The sequence below is a fragment of the Microtus ochrogaster genome, chromosome 2 (genome assembly GCF_000317375.1).
Source record: "Microtus ochrogaster isolate Prairie Vole_2 chromosome 2, MicOch1.0, whole genome shotgun sequence".
Taxonomy (NCBI): domain Eukaryota; kingdom Metazoa; phylum Chordata; class Mammalia; order Rodentia; family Cricetidae; genus Microtus; species Microtus ochrogaster.
Genome location: NC_022010.1, coordinates 67432502 through 67446968, shown reverse-complemented (window position 1 = coordinate 67446968; position 14467 = coordinate 67432502). Strand labels below are relative to the sequence as shown.

General features: G+C 41.6%; 1 protein-coding gene across 2 annotated transcripts in view; it reads left to right on the top strand.

Moving 5' to 3' along the window:
* Positions 1-14467, top strand: part of Parp9 (poly(ADP-ribose) polymerase family member 9) — a 34653-nt gene that overhangs the window by 17965 nt on the left and 2221 nt on the right. For both annotated transcript variants that reach the window (XM_013352391.2, XM_026786366.1), the window contains exons 8-11: positions 2786-2843; positions 6268-6654; positions 9801-9937; positions 11624-11798. In XM_013352391.2, coding sequence (XP_013207845.1) covers positions 2786-2843; positions 6268-6654; positions 9801-9937; positions 11624-11798 — 757 coding nt within the window. The remainder of the gene's footprint in view (positions 1-2785; positions 2844-6267; positions 6655-9800; positions 9938-11623; positions 11799-14467) is intronic.

Sequence of the window (14467 nt, the reverse complement as noted above, 5' to 3'; positions counted from 1 at the left end):
TCTGTGGAAACAAAAGCAGAACCTCTTTTCCAAAGCAACAAATCTTTAGACCCAAATTTTGAAGTCAAGGTACCTTTAAAATACATATATTGGTTTAGCTTTGCAGCCCAGTGAAATGTCTCTCTGTACTAGCTCCTTCACAGTCAAAAAATTCAAAGAAAACACAATAATATGCATAATCCAGACTCTGTGTATATTCCATCTTTACATGGCTTATTTTTATTACTCTATTACTTTTTCTACAAGTTTAATATTTATCTTATTATCTTTATTCCTTGAATCTATGACTGTCTGTACTCTTTTATATTACTTTTGCTGTTTCTTTAAAGACTTTACTTCTTTTTATAACTGTCTATGCTCTTTTTCCTCTCTTTTTCTCAAGCCTTGTACATTTATCCAACACTGTGACCCATTTAGAGGTCTTTTTCATCTGAATTTGTCTTTATTGTGTGTGCATCTTTAATTATTTTCTAACCAGGAAATAATTGTTTTAAATTCCTAAGTGGGTGCAGCTAGGACCAACCCCTCAGCATGGTCTGCTTGCTCCGCCCAGTCCAACATGGTGGAGGCATGTTCACTGCCTCTGAGAGCCATGTACACCACCCTAGTTCCAGATATATGGCAGGTCTATGTCACACCATTAAGCAGTTTGAACAACTGCTCATAAACCCTATTTAAATGCTCCATAGGCAGACCTCCTGAAAGAGTCAGAGCCATTTGTGGTGGCAAACCAGGGAGCCACTGTTTTTAAAGATGCTGCACAGCCTTCCTTGCCAAGGCTGAGTCAGGAAGACCTGTCGTAAAGGAGGTGCAACAAACCAGAAAACAGAGCAAGAAGCTGCATTGATCTCTTTGTTTGTTTGTTTTGTCTAGAATTCCTTCCCAAACTCTCTAAGGTTTTAAGTAGATTTAGCTAGCACATATTGACATGTCATTCTGTTGATGGAGGCTGCTCATTCATTCCTGGCCACCTAGACCTGAAATAATCACTCAGAAACTATATTAATTACAAAACCGCTTGGCCAATAGCTTAAGTTTCTTTCTAGCTAGCTCTTACACCTTAAATTAACCAATGTCTATTAATCTGTGCACTACTACAAGGCTTACCGGCAAAGTTCTAGCATCTGTCTCTGGCATCTACGTGGCATCTGACTAACTGTATTTCTGTTAAGCCATTGACCAAAAGCAGCTTCTTTATTAACCAATGGCAATAAAACATATTCACAGCACTCATCACCTCCCATTTCATTCATCACTAGTGAGCAGAGCTGGAAGAACTCTGTCTGCCACACCTTGCCCTTTGGCTCCACCTTTCAGTTTTTCATCACATTTCAGTTAAAGCTTTCCCTAAGTGTTTCTACCCTTGCAACATCTCCCGACTTCTAAGATGAACTACGAAAGAGCTGACTTGTTTTGTATATGGCCTCTTTTACAGTCTGTTTATTAGTGGATAATGTTAGTTCATTTGCTTTATTTCCAAGTTCTTGGATGGGTATGACAGGGAATAACCCTGTCTTAACCTCTCCAGGTAATTAAATGTAGTTAGTTTAAGGGATTTGCTCTGTTTTTTTTTTTTTTTGTCATTTCCCCCTTGGTGGGGGGTGTCTAGAAGCTTCAAATCCAGTTTATAAAGGAAATTTTTTGTTTTTGTTTTTTGAGACAGGGTTTCTATGTAGTTTTAGAGCCTGTCCTGGAACTAGCTCATGTAGACCAGGCTGATATCAAACTCACAGAGTTTTACCTGCCTTTGCCTCCCAAGTGCAAGTGCTGGGATTAAAGGCGTGTGCCACCACTGCCCAGCTAGAAATGTTTTAAAGATTAAGAAAATTCATTTTTTAGTTTGGTCTGTTGGCGCATGCCTTTAATTCTAGCACTCAGGAGGCAGAGGCAGGTGGATCTCTGATTAAGTTTAAGGACAACTTGGTCTACAGAGAGTTTTTCCAGGACAACTAGGGCTACACAGAGAAACCCTGTCTCTATCAACCCCTCAAAAAAAGAGGATCTCTGAGTTCCAGGCCATCCAGGGCTATAATGTGAGCCATAGTGAGACAGTGAGAACCTGTACACACACACACACACTTTAAAGTACAGATAAAGCAAAATCTACTCTTTATCTCATAAATATTATCATTTCTCAATAAAGTAATTATTGCTACTGTATCACCTTTGAAGAAGAAAGGTATTGGATAACGTCTCTTTTCCTGTAGACTATCTTGAAACAATTATTACCATATCTAACATATATCTATATTCATTATGAGTCAGATCCAGTTTTAAGTACTTTACAATAATTAACTCATATAAAACAGTTTGGTGTGCTCATAATGTCTAGAAGTGATCTATATTTTTATTTGAGCTTTAATTCAGTACCTACATTAATACCTGTTGAATGGATGAATGCTTATGGTTTTTTGCCTAAATCCTACCAGGTTTTAGTTTTCTTTCATTTTTACCTGTATTCATTTCTCAGATGTTCTAATATAGTGATCCTGTGACCTTTAATACAGTTCCTCATGTTGTGGTAACCCCCAGCCATAAAATTATTTCTTTTTTATTTTGTAACTATAGTTTTGCTACTGTTGTGACTCATAATGTAGATATCTGATATCTCCTCAGGTTGAGAACCGCTGTTGTAGTAGCTCCTAATGCTCATGTTGTTCTCTTGGGCTGTTTAAAGCCTGCTTTTGGCCTAAGGACTGTCTGAGAGTGCTGTGGTGTGTGCAGGTTGAGATTTTTTTGGAACACTGTCCTCCCTGTTATGACTGCTTTGCTCTGCTCATTTTAGGCTTTTTGTGATGAAATGATGAAGAGGTCCAGTGAGCTGAGTCTCAGCAGTAGCAGTGGTGAGTGAGAAATTAAGAGTCCTACAGGCATCAGGGTGGGGGCAGGAGAATCGGGAGTTCAGGTCATTCTCATTAGATAGCAAGTTTGAGGCCATCCTGCGCTACATGAAAGAAAAAGGTGGGGTGCCTGCCCATATATTCTGATTATAGATTCTGATTCAGTAACTCTGGTCTAGGGTCAAGCAGATCTCTTTAAGAACTGTCTAGTTGATTTCACCGCTGAGCTAGGTTTTGGATTCCAGGGATTGATGGATTAAACCAATATTGAATGGTGTATGCTAGTGGTATTAATTTTGTCTCAGACTTCCATTCCTTCACTGGAATGTGAATGGACTGGGGTGGAATGTGTAATGGCTCAGTTGTGCTGACAGAAGGGTAGCTCTGTCACGAGTCTTGGGAGTCTTAGGAGCCTATATAGATTTGTCTGTAAAGTGAGGATGATTACGATAGGTGACTATGAACTGGTGAGATGTGTAATCAGGTGAGAGCACCTGCTGCCAAGCCTGTTGGTCAGAGTTCAAGTCCATAACCTACGTGGTAGAAGGAGAAAACTGATTCTCACCAATTGTCCTTTGACCTCCAAATGTATACCGTAGTACATGTGACATGTATGCACATTCACAGAGAGAAAGGGAGAGCAATCATGAACTGGTAATTTAAATAATAGACACTATTTTGATAATTTCCAATTATCAAAAAATGTTTTGTAAATTAAAATTACAAAGCATTAAACCAATTCCAGGAGACAAATAAAAGGGGCACATGGTCAGACTCCTTGGATAGAGTAGAAGAGGGAAAGATTCCTTCAGGCTGGGGGTGAACAAGAATGGCTGCATGAACAAGAATGATTTTAAGGTGAGTTTTGAAATGCGGAGATTGCCATTGGCCAGCAGTGGAGGGAGAGGGCAGCACTTGAGATAAATCAAACCAGTAGGAGCCAACAAATAAAGTTTGGGGATCCACATGGAATATAGAGGAACAGGAAAGAGTTCTAGGTAACGCTAATGCAAAAACGGGATGTAAAAGTTCTCTATGTCATCAAACTGAAGCACAGAGACAAGGATTGTGACTAAGACAGTAGTTCTTGAAAATATCTGTAAAGAAATTAGAAACCACAGGAAAATAATTGCCATTCAGAATGTTTGATACGGATTGTCTTCGATTATCAAGGAAAGATTAAACTAGCCAGGGATAAAGAGAAGCATACTTTCATTAGGAATATTTACATAATAAATAGTTAATTGAATGCATTTTAGTGCTTAGAAAAGTTGCCCGTAATGATCTAAACAACTTAGTTGTCTGAAGTAATTATTCTCTCCTAATAATGACGGCTCAAGAAAGTACCACTATGTATGGTTTTTGTGTCTTTCCAGAAAGTAATGTAAATTCCCAAATAAGTATTTAAAACAGCAAAAAGTATACTCCTATTAAAATTCCCTTTTCACTTCTGTTGTCTTAAACATTGGCCCTTTTTTCAACTCAGCTCCCTTGCTCCTTCCTTCTAGTGCTGCCCTGTTGCTTTCCAGAGCTCCTGGTACCACCCACCTATGGCGTCAGTAAAAAGATAGGTACTGACTACCTACCCATGTGTCCTTATTTAAAAGTTTAGTTATGGGAGGAGAGAGGCATGTCCACATAAGTGCATTTTTGCCTTCAGAGGCCAGAGATCTCTCTGGAGCTAGAGTTAGAGGTGGTTGTGAGCTGCCTGATGTGGGTGGTAGGAATTGAACTTGGATCCTCTTCATCACTGAGCCATCTTTCCAGCCCCTACTCTGTTGTTTGAGGATCACCACTGGAAAGTTCTGTAACTTTAGGGTCAGATGCACCCACCCACTAGCTTGGTGGACATGATTAACTAGTCCTACAACCATGCACAAGTTACTCAACGACTCTGGGAATCTCAATTGTATGATGAACTAAATAGTTCCTGTCTCAAAGGGTTGCGTGTCTTAAATAAAATATTTAAAGCTATTAGAACAATGTCTAGAGTAGTTCTCAAATTGTTTGTCTCCCCTAAGAATATGTTTCTGTGGCACAGTCATGTAAAGGTAATTTCTTTTCATAAGTACAGTAATATTCCATTATTGAAGGGCATCAGCTTATTTCCATTGGGCAGTTAGTTCCAATGTGAACATATAAGATGGCTTGGTGGGAAAGGTGCTTGCTACCGAGTCTGAACACCTGAAGAAATGAAATGTTCTGTCTCTCTTCTCTCTCTCAGCTATAAAATTAAAAAAAAAAAAAAAAAACCAGAATGTGGGCTTTGTAAAAGTTTTTGGTTTTAACTTATGTAAGAATGCTGTTCCCAATTTTATGTCATAGATATTTAGGAGTTCTAGTTGCTCTATAGATTTCTCACTTGATATTGTTAAACTGCCAAATTTTTGCCCAACTTGTGGGTGATGGTGCATTTCTCTAATTGCAGTCAAGATAAGCATCTTTTCACATAGGTATTAGCCATGTTTGCTTTCCTGTGGAATATTTTGCCTAACTGCTACTTTTTAAAGAATGTGCATCAGTGTTTTGCCTGCATGTGTGTCTGTGTGAGGGAACCAAAGTTACAGACAGTAACTTGTGAGCTGCTGAGATGGTGCTCAGACTTGAATCTGGGTCCTCTGGAACAGCAGCCAGTGCTCTTAACTGCTGAGCCACTCTCCAGCCCCTTGCTACCTTTTTTAAAAGTTAAGGTGATGATTAGTTCTTTGAGAATTACATACAGTGCATTTGCCCTAATCCTCTCCTGACTCTTCCCAGAGCCACTATCTATTTTATTTTTGAGACAGGCTCTCACGTTGCCCAGGTTGACCTCAAAACCTTCATGTATTCATGATCCTTTTGGCCTCACCTCTCAAGTGTGGGTATTACAAGTACATGTTACCAGTCTCAACCTCAGCTTTTCTTTCTTTTTTCCCCTAAAGGCGGGGCTTCTCTGGTGGCTCTGGGTATCCTAGAACTCACTTTGTAGACCTTGCTGCCCTCAAACTTGGAGATTTGACTGCCCCTGCCTCGTGAGTGCTGGGATTAAAGGTGTGCACCACCACTGCATGGACAGTTTTTGTTTTTAAAAAATATATTTTATTCCTTGAATTCTGTAGCTTTTGGTGTTTGATTTTAAGTCTGGTAGGAGCAAGAGGCTAAAGATATGTCAGTTGGCAGGTGAGAATAGGTAAACTTACTTATGAATTGAAAAATCACACATAGCAGAGGGTAGATACAATAAATCCGTTGTCTTCTAAGCTAGCTGGTGTGTTTATAAGGAGGCTGTCCATGAGCTAGCTGTTCATGTAGACTTCCTTTATAGCTTTTACAGATAGGTCTTAACTGCTGTTGGTGACAGTGGCGGTCACAGCCTTGGGGCCAACAGTGGCTGTGATGTTCTGTACTATTTAAAAACCCACCAGCCTTCTATAAATGTTTTTGATAGTCGCTTCAGTCCCACAGCGGATCAGAGGGGAGCAGAGACATGGACTTGAAGCTGGATCCCCTGCCATCAGTCTGATGGGTGTAAAAGTGGAAGAGATGTGTGAGGCCAAAGAATGGATTGAAAGGTTGCTGACTTCCAAGGACTGCCACATCATTGAGAACAACCACATTCTCTACCTTGGGAAAAAAGAGCATGACAGGCTGTCTCAGCTCCAGACAACCTCAGGAGTCTCCATCTCAGAGACTGTCAGTCCACAAAAGGCCACTCTGGAGATTAGGGGTGCCCAGGCTGACCTAATTGAAGCCGTCATACATATTGAAGGCATGCTGTGTGAAGTTCAGGAAGAAGTGGCAAGAAAAAAGGGGAAAAGTCTTCGGGGCTTGTTAGGTGAGTAATTGCATATCAAGGTCAAAGCTCTTGCTAGGCATCCTGGCGCCCAACTTTCAGCCCAGCACCTTTGAGGTGTATCTGTGCGAATTCCAGGCCAGTCAGTGCTATGTACTGTGACTATATCAACATAAATAAATAAAGGAGGAAAAAGAGTTTCTTAAATTCAAGTAAGTGTCCTTCTGACTAAGGGATGAAGGATGTTGGTGCTGGCAGTGTTTTTGCTAAGTCAGGGCAAAGATCTCCGCAGAGAGAAGAGATGGAACAGAAGCAGAGAGGAGAAAACCAGTGAACCCTGGTCCCCCAAAGCCAGGTGTAATCCCAGCACATGGGAGACGGAGACTCTCTGAGGATCAGGTACCCTCAGTTACAGAGTGAATTGGAGACCAACCTAGTTTACATAAGACTGTGTCTTGAAACAAAAACATCAGCCCTCCTAACAGTTGCTTCTGATCATGAGTGTACTCGTATTTGTGGAGTAACAGCCTGAGAGAGGGAAAAAAAAAGCCATTCAGGTTCAGTGTTAGATCATTCACTTCATGTGATTGGGGATGTAAATATTTTTGTTTATTCTTTGAGATTTTCATACATGTATATAGTTATGTATTTTGATCATATTCAGCCTATTTCTCTGCTCCAGCTCCTCTTTGGCCTCCCCCATATTTCTCTTCTAACTCTATGTCCTATTTTTAAACCTATGGAGTCCAATTGGAGCCTTTATAGACACATGAATGTAGTGCTGTCCAATGGAATAGAGTGCGAGCAACCTATCAGACTGCAGCCCAAATACCCATAGTTCCTTAGTTAGAAGTGGCAGTTCCTGCAGCCCTCCCCTGCACACGCACAGATTTGACTGGCTTGGTTGTATGTAGGCCTTGTACGGGCAGCCACAGCTGCTCCAAGTTCATATTTCCATCAGCTCTATTCAGTTTTTGTTTGTTTGTTTTTTAAAGAAAAGGTCTCAAGTAGCCCAAGCTGGCCCTAAACTTGTGTACCTAAAGATGGCCTTGAACTCTGTGTTCTCTTGCTTCAGGTTCCTGAGAGCTGAGATTACAGGTCTCTGCCCCTCTCCTAACCTTCTTTTGCTTTAGTTTTGAGATAAGGTCTACTACTGTAACTCAGGCTGTCCAGAAACTCACTATGTATCCCAGGTGGTTTTTGAAATCAGGACAGTCCTCCTGCCTCAGCCTCCCAAGTGCTGGGATTACAGATGTGTGAGCCACCATGTTCAGCTCAGGTCCTAATGCTTTGATAAGTTGTGTTTTGTCTCTCTACTGTCAGAGGTGTTGATTGATAAATAGAAGCACATTCCTTTGGATTTACTTGCAACGACATGGATTGTCTTAAGAGGTATTACACAGAAAGCCTAAAGTAAGACCTGCTAGAGCCATGGGGCGAAAAAACCAAAAACCAAAACACCACAAAAACCCAACATGCTCAATTGTGCAGATGGAGCATTAAATGTAGATATGTTCTATCTTATTACTTACCTTGAGTTTCATTACATTTATATATTGCTGGCAGCATTTCATTCTCTAAAATTGCTATTTTGAACTTTGTCACCAACAAAAGGACTCACTGGTATGGTGAGATATATACCCCCACTACCTCTCAGTTAGTGTGATTAAACTCATTAGAGTAACTGTGGCACTTGGGCCAACAGAGACCCTTTGTGAGTCCTACAGCCAACCAAGCTATTGTCTCATTTAAAATGCCACTTTGATGGCCAGCAAGATGGCTCAGTAGGTAGAGGCATTTGCCATCTAACCTGAGTTCAATCCCTAGGACTCATGTGGTGTAAAAGAACCAGCTTCCATAAGCTGCCTTCTCTTCTATATCCTTGGGGACCAGCACATACCCACATCCACACAAACAAATAAATGTGATTTTTAAAACAAATTAAGTGGAAAAGTATAATTAATGCTCCCCTTCCCATTTTTGAAGTCTCAGGACCCAACTCACCAAGAACAAATTCATCACGTATCCATTTCACCCCATAACTTAGTGTATCATAGTTTAGAACAGCTTTAGGGCAGAAGGTCAGCCTCTGCAGCCCCAGGAGGCTCAGCTCAGCTGTCCTTCCCAGTATGAAAATCAGGGATAGGAGTAATGACAGAGAAAGATTTCATCAGTTCACATTGGGAAGAGGAAGCAATAAAGGGTCCCAGCACCTCCCATTTCCTCTTCTGATTATTTATGTTAGTTTTAGGTTTAATTAAAGGATGAATTGGGGACTGGTGACATGGCTCAGCAATTAAGAGCACTTGATTTCGAGTTTCAGAGAACCTGGGTTTGGTTTACAAACATTTACATGGTCGCTAACACTCTATTAACTCCAGTTCTAGAGTATATGATGCTCTCTTCTTGTCTCTGCATGTACTGCATACACACGTTGCACAAATAATGCATGCAGGCAAACACCCATGCACATAAAATGAAAATAAATCTTTAAAAAAACACTTTGAGGGTAGGCAGAGAAACCAAGCAGTCCTTGTCAAGGCTTTTCCCGTCCATCATTACCTCCGCTCAGGGTCCTGCAAGATGGTCTCATAAATTGATAATTTTTAATCACGGTCATCTAACCTGGACTCCATAAGATCTGTCTCCATCATAGACACATGTTCTAACCATGGAAGTGGCCTGTCCTGCCTGGAAGGCCTTGTGGTCCCTGGACTCCAAGGTAACTAAAAGTTAAAGTGCTTTCCATCTTAAAATAGGTTAAATAGACTGACACTCCTTATTAACAGATACGCCTATACACTTAGGCCTGAAGTAAAATAGACAAGCAGGCAGAGGTGGCAGGCTTCTGCCTTGTTTTAGATATGTGCCAGGGCCCAGTGAAGAGCAAGGGTTTCTGTTTGAAGCAGAAACAGCTCCTGGGTACCTGGTACAGCTCTTCCTGCGTGCTCTAAACAGCAGGAGCATATGCTTTCAATGGGCCGACCTTCCACATTTTTAGATTTCCTTTTCACAAGGCAGTTTTTTCTTTGTATAGCCCTGGCTGTCCCAGGACTCGCTCTGTAGATCAGGCTGGCCTTGAACTCAGAGATCCGTCTGCCTCTGCCTCCCAAGGGCTTGTGCTACCACTGCCCAGCAAAAAATTGTTTAATCGAATCTCCTCAAGGTTTTGTCTTGCTCATTTTTAGGACAGTGGACCAATCAGCAAGAAATACTGGATGAAATGGAGGATTTTCACACATATCTTCGTTACCCAGTACCTTTATCTCAGGAACTTGAGGACCGAAAGAGACAGTTTGAGAAGTGTGGCCTGTGGGTTGTGAAGGTATACGTAATCAAGGGAGGCTCTGGTTCATTTCGCTATTGATTGGTTCTATAGCCAAAATAAAACTTCACCTGCGACTCTCAGGCAGGTAGCTGCTCAGTCACCTGGGACCTGAGTAAGACCGGGTGAGAATTCAGGCCTGAGGGTGTAGCTGGAATCAGGAGGTAGAAATGATGTCAAGATCTACAGAGCCAGAGAATCAAGATTCATGAGCAGGTGGTCTACCTGTCAGTGACCACAACAGTGGAAAGTACATTAGTGCTTAGTCCACTGTGCTACAATTGTTTACCTACTTTTATCTCACAAACCATTAGCTTCAATGGGACATGTACTATGTCAGCATTGTTGGTCATTCCAGCACTAGTGACTGGCACATACTTATTACACAGTGGATTTGTTGTGTATAGCAGGCTATACCTGCCTGGTATGTGTATGCTGTTGAAATAAAGAGGCTTCTCCAATGAAGTATCTTAACAAGGCAAACTTGACTTCTAATTAGCAGGGTGTGCTACTTACAAAGTGGAAGAGCAGGAAGACTGGTGGGAGTTCTTGCTTTATATCTAACACAGGGGCGACTGTGGCCTTCCCCATTGACTGGGGTCTCATCCACAATCTCTCTCAGTTGTTCAGCTATAAAAGAAACCATGAAAAGGAAATGAAGGAAAGGGGGTGGGGGCATGTCAGTGCCTAAACTACCTGAACTCTGACAATCTGATGTTTCTAACATGTGGAGGCCAGAGAACCTTGGCTATTGTCCTTCCTTAGGACATCTTCCACAGCTCACCTTGCCTTTTGAGACAAGGCCTGTGGTGATTCAAGTGAGAATAGCCCTCATAGGCCCACGTGTTTGAATAATTGGTCTCTGGTTAGTGGAACTAACCAGAGGAAGTGTTAGTGGGTGTGAGCTTACTGGAGGAGGTGTATCACTGGGGGTGAACTTTGAGGTTTCAAAAGTCCATGCCAGGCTGACTGTCTCACTCTCTCTGCCCTCTGTGTATGAATTGGGGTGTAGAACTCTCAGCTACTGCTCTCGCCTGTCTGCTTCTTGCTATGATGATCATGGACTAATCCTCTAAAACTGTTAGCAAGTCCCCAGTTAAGTGCTTTCTTTTATCAGTTGGCCTTGGTCATGGTGTCTCTTCACGGCACTAGAACAGTGACTAAGGTGGATCTCTCACTTTTACTTGGAACTAAGTAGGCTAGGTTGGCTAGCTAGTGAGCCCCAGGGACCTGCTCCCTCCCCAGTGCTGGGATCACAAGCTCATGACACAATGCTTGGCTTTTTAAAATGCAGATTCTGGGGATAGAACTCAGGTCCTCATGCTTTCAAACCAAGCACTTTACCAACGAATTGAACCATTTCCGAAGCCTGTGATTTTTGTTACTTTTTTTGAGACAGAGTCTCATATAGCCCAGGCTAGCTTCATACTTGCTGTGTAGTTGAGACTGTCCTTAATCCCTTTCTGATCCTCCTGACTCCTTTTCAGGGATTGTAGGCATACAACTAACTTTATTAAATGCACTTACTGAAAAGGGGGTAGATTTTGGAGAGAAGCCAAATTAGGAGAGAGTTAAAAAGCAAAATGCATGTATTCCATGCACATCACACATGTAGTTTCCAAATAGTACAGCAGACAATTTAAAGTAGCTGTTTTTCAAACCAATTCAGTTCTTCTTTTCTTATAGGTGGCACAGATACAAAATAGTGTGCTCAAGAATGCCTTCCAAGAGAAGAAGAAAATGATAGAAGGGAGAACACCGAGGGGATCTGGGAGCCAAAGGTTGTTCCAGCAGGTCCCCTATCAGTTTTGCAATGTGGTATGCAGAGTCGGCTTTCACAGACTGTACACAACACCTTGTGGTAGGTATTGGCCTCATCGTCGGGGCTCATCCTCAGGGCTGCCTGCATGGGCAGGACAAGCAGACATCAGAGTATGGCTGTGGGGAGGGATCCTTTGCCACTGGCCTTTAGAGGTGAAGTCTTTTGGAAATGGTTGATATTTTATCCTTTGTTGGTGGGTGATACTTGAAGCAAGTGTGAACAGCAGGATCTGTGGTTCAGGTTTAATCTCATTCTTGTCTGTGTTCTGCCTGCAGAGAGCACCGTGGAGTGTCACTGCTTTGCCCTTTTCATCTCAAAACAATTATCAGAACCAACCCCATTCCTTAGTTCGAAGCATATTTACTTACATTTAAGAAACTTGTTTTGCACTCACCCCTAGTTTGTTGTTTTTGTATTGTTTTGTTTGTAAGACAGAGTCTATGTAGTCCTGGCTGACCTGTAATTCAGAGTTCTGCCTGCTGCTGCCTTCCCTCCCTAGTAAATCAGGATTAATGGCAAGTACCACCATGCCTAGCCCTTTTTTCCTCTATCTCCTGTGAATGAATCAGGTATAGTCTTGCAGGTGAAGTGCCCTCCCTGTCATTAGCTAATGCTATGTAAAGGATTGGGAAAAGTGTAGTGATGGCTCCCATTTTGAAAGAGGAGAGGAAAAACACAGAACAGTTACTTACCTTGTGCTGCTCGACAGGAATGGGGAGCATTGCTCAGTCAGGGAAAATTCTCCCTTACAGCCTTTTGTTCATTTCTAGGTCTGCTGCCTAACCAGTCACCTAACCAGGTGACTGACCTTGTATTGCCTCACAGGCTGGAACATGCTCGCATTCTTAGCCAGATTGTAATTTCCAGCAATATGATGCCTTTAAATATTCAGCAAGATCGGTGGTTAAGAGCACTTGTTTCTCTAGAAGAGGACCCAGGTTTGATTCCCAGGACCCACAAGTGTTCACAACCATCTGTAACTCTAGTTCCGGGGGATTTGATGCTCTCTTCTGAACTACTTGGGCACCAAACATACATGGTGCATACACATTCATGTAGGCAAAACCATTCACACATAAAATAAAAATGAATAGATCAAAATTTTTAGAGACTGGAGATGGCACTTATTCTTCCACAGGGCCAGGGTTTTATTCCCAGCACCTACATGGTGATGCACAATCATCTTTAACTCCAGTCCCAGGTGGATCCAGTGCCCTCTTCTGGTCTCTGTGGGCACCGCATGTACATGGTGTACAAACATACACACAAGCATTCACACACACACATACACACACAATTTAAAAAAAATCAGCAAGTAAGAGAACTAATTTGAGGTCAAGCTCATGTCTTCACATGACCCCTTTTGCAGGTCCTTGGTTACGTCACTAAAACATTTCAGAACAGACTCAGCAGGGAACGCAAAGACTACTTTATTGAAGTGAGAGAAAATAATAGGATAGGCCAGCAAGCTGGAAGTCTATTGGCCTGGCGGAGGGAAGTGGAAACAGAAGGAAGGCTATACTTGCTGAGCTGCGAGTCAAGAAAGACAGCAGGCAGGTTCAGCAGTGGGAGTCTGTGGCTTCATGGGACACAGTGGGGAGAGGTATGCTTCAGAGAGAGTGAGGTATTCCAATATCAGGACAGACAGGCTTAGGATTTTGATCAGCAAATAAAAAGGGCTGGGGAGTAGGAAGGTTATAGTTTCTGGGTCAGACTAGTTATATCCCCTTCTTATTAATTTGGTTGCACCAGCTGGAAGAAGGGACTTCAAACTGCTCTAAGAGCATCATGCTTTATTTTCCTGCCATTTATAGTTTAAAATCAAAACAGAAAAAAACGTTCTCAGTCTTTCAGGTTCTTAGCCTATAGCTGAAAATAAACCTCAGAAAACTAAACTATGGAAGCTAGAATTTTATGAATTTCTTGTGAATTAAAAAACTATAGACACATGATTGTTTTATAGGTGTACTTGTATATTAAAAGGCTTTGTTCTAAGCTTTTTCTCTTTTTTTTTTTTTGGTTTTTTCGAGACAGGGTTTCTCTGTGGCTTTGGTGCCTGTCCTGGAACTAGCTCTTGTAGACCAGGCTGGTCTCGAACTCACAGAGATCCACCTGCCTCTGCCTCCCGAGTGCTGGGATTAAAGGCGTGCGCCACCATCGCCCGGCTTGCTTTTTCTCTTTTGTCCTTGAGGCAATATTCAAAAAGAAACTCTTTCAAAGAAATATTTATTTTTAATCTCAGACTATTATTATTTTGGCACTGTATCTTCTATGTTTACAATGCAAGGAGATTGCTTTGTGATGTTTTGAAAACAGAAATGCCATTTATCAGTGTGGCAGCCTCTAGCCACACATGATTGTTGCACATGAGATGTGGCTAATCTGAATTGAAATATTCTATAAAGATAAATAAAATACATGCTGGATTTTGTTTTTTTTTATAATAATGTTTCTTTTTTTAATATTTATTTATTTATTATGTATACAATATTCTGTCTGTATGCCTGAAGGCCAGAAGAGGGCGCCAGACCTCTCTACAGATGGTTGTGAGCCACCATGTGGTTGCTGGGAATTGAACTCAGGACCTTTGGAAGAGCAGGCAATGCTCTTAACCACTGAGCCATCTCTCCAGCCCCATGCTGGATTTTGAAACCAATAATAAATGTAAAATATCTCCCTAGTGAATTTTTAAAAGTATACAACTTTTA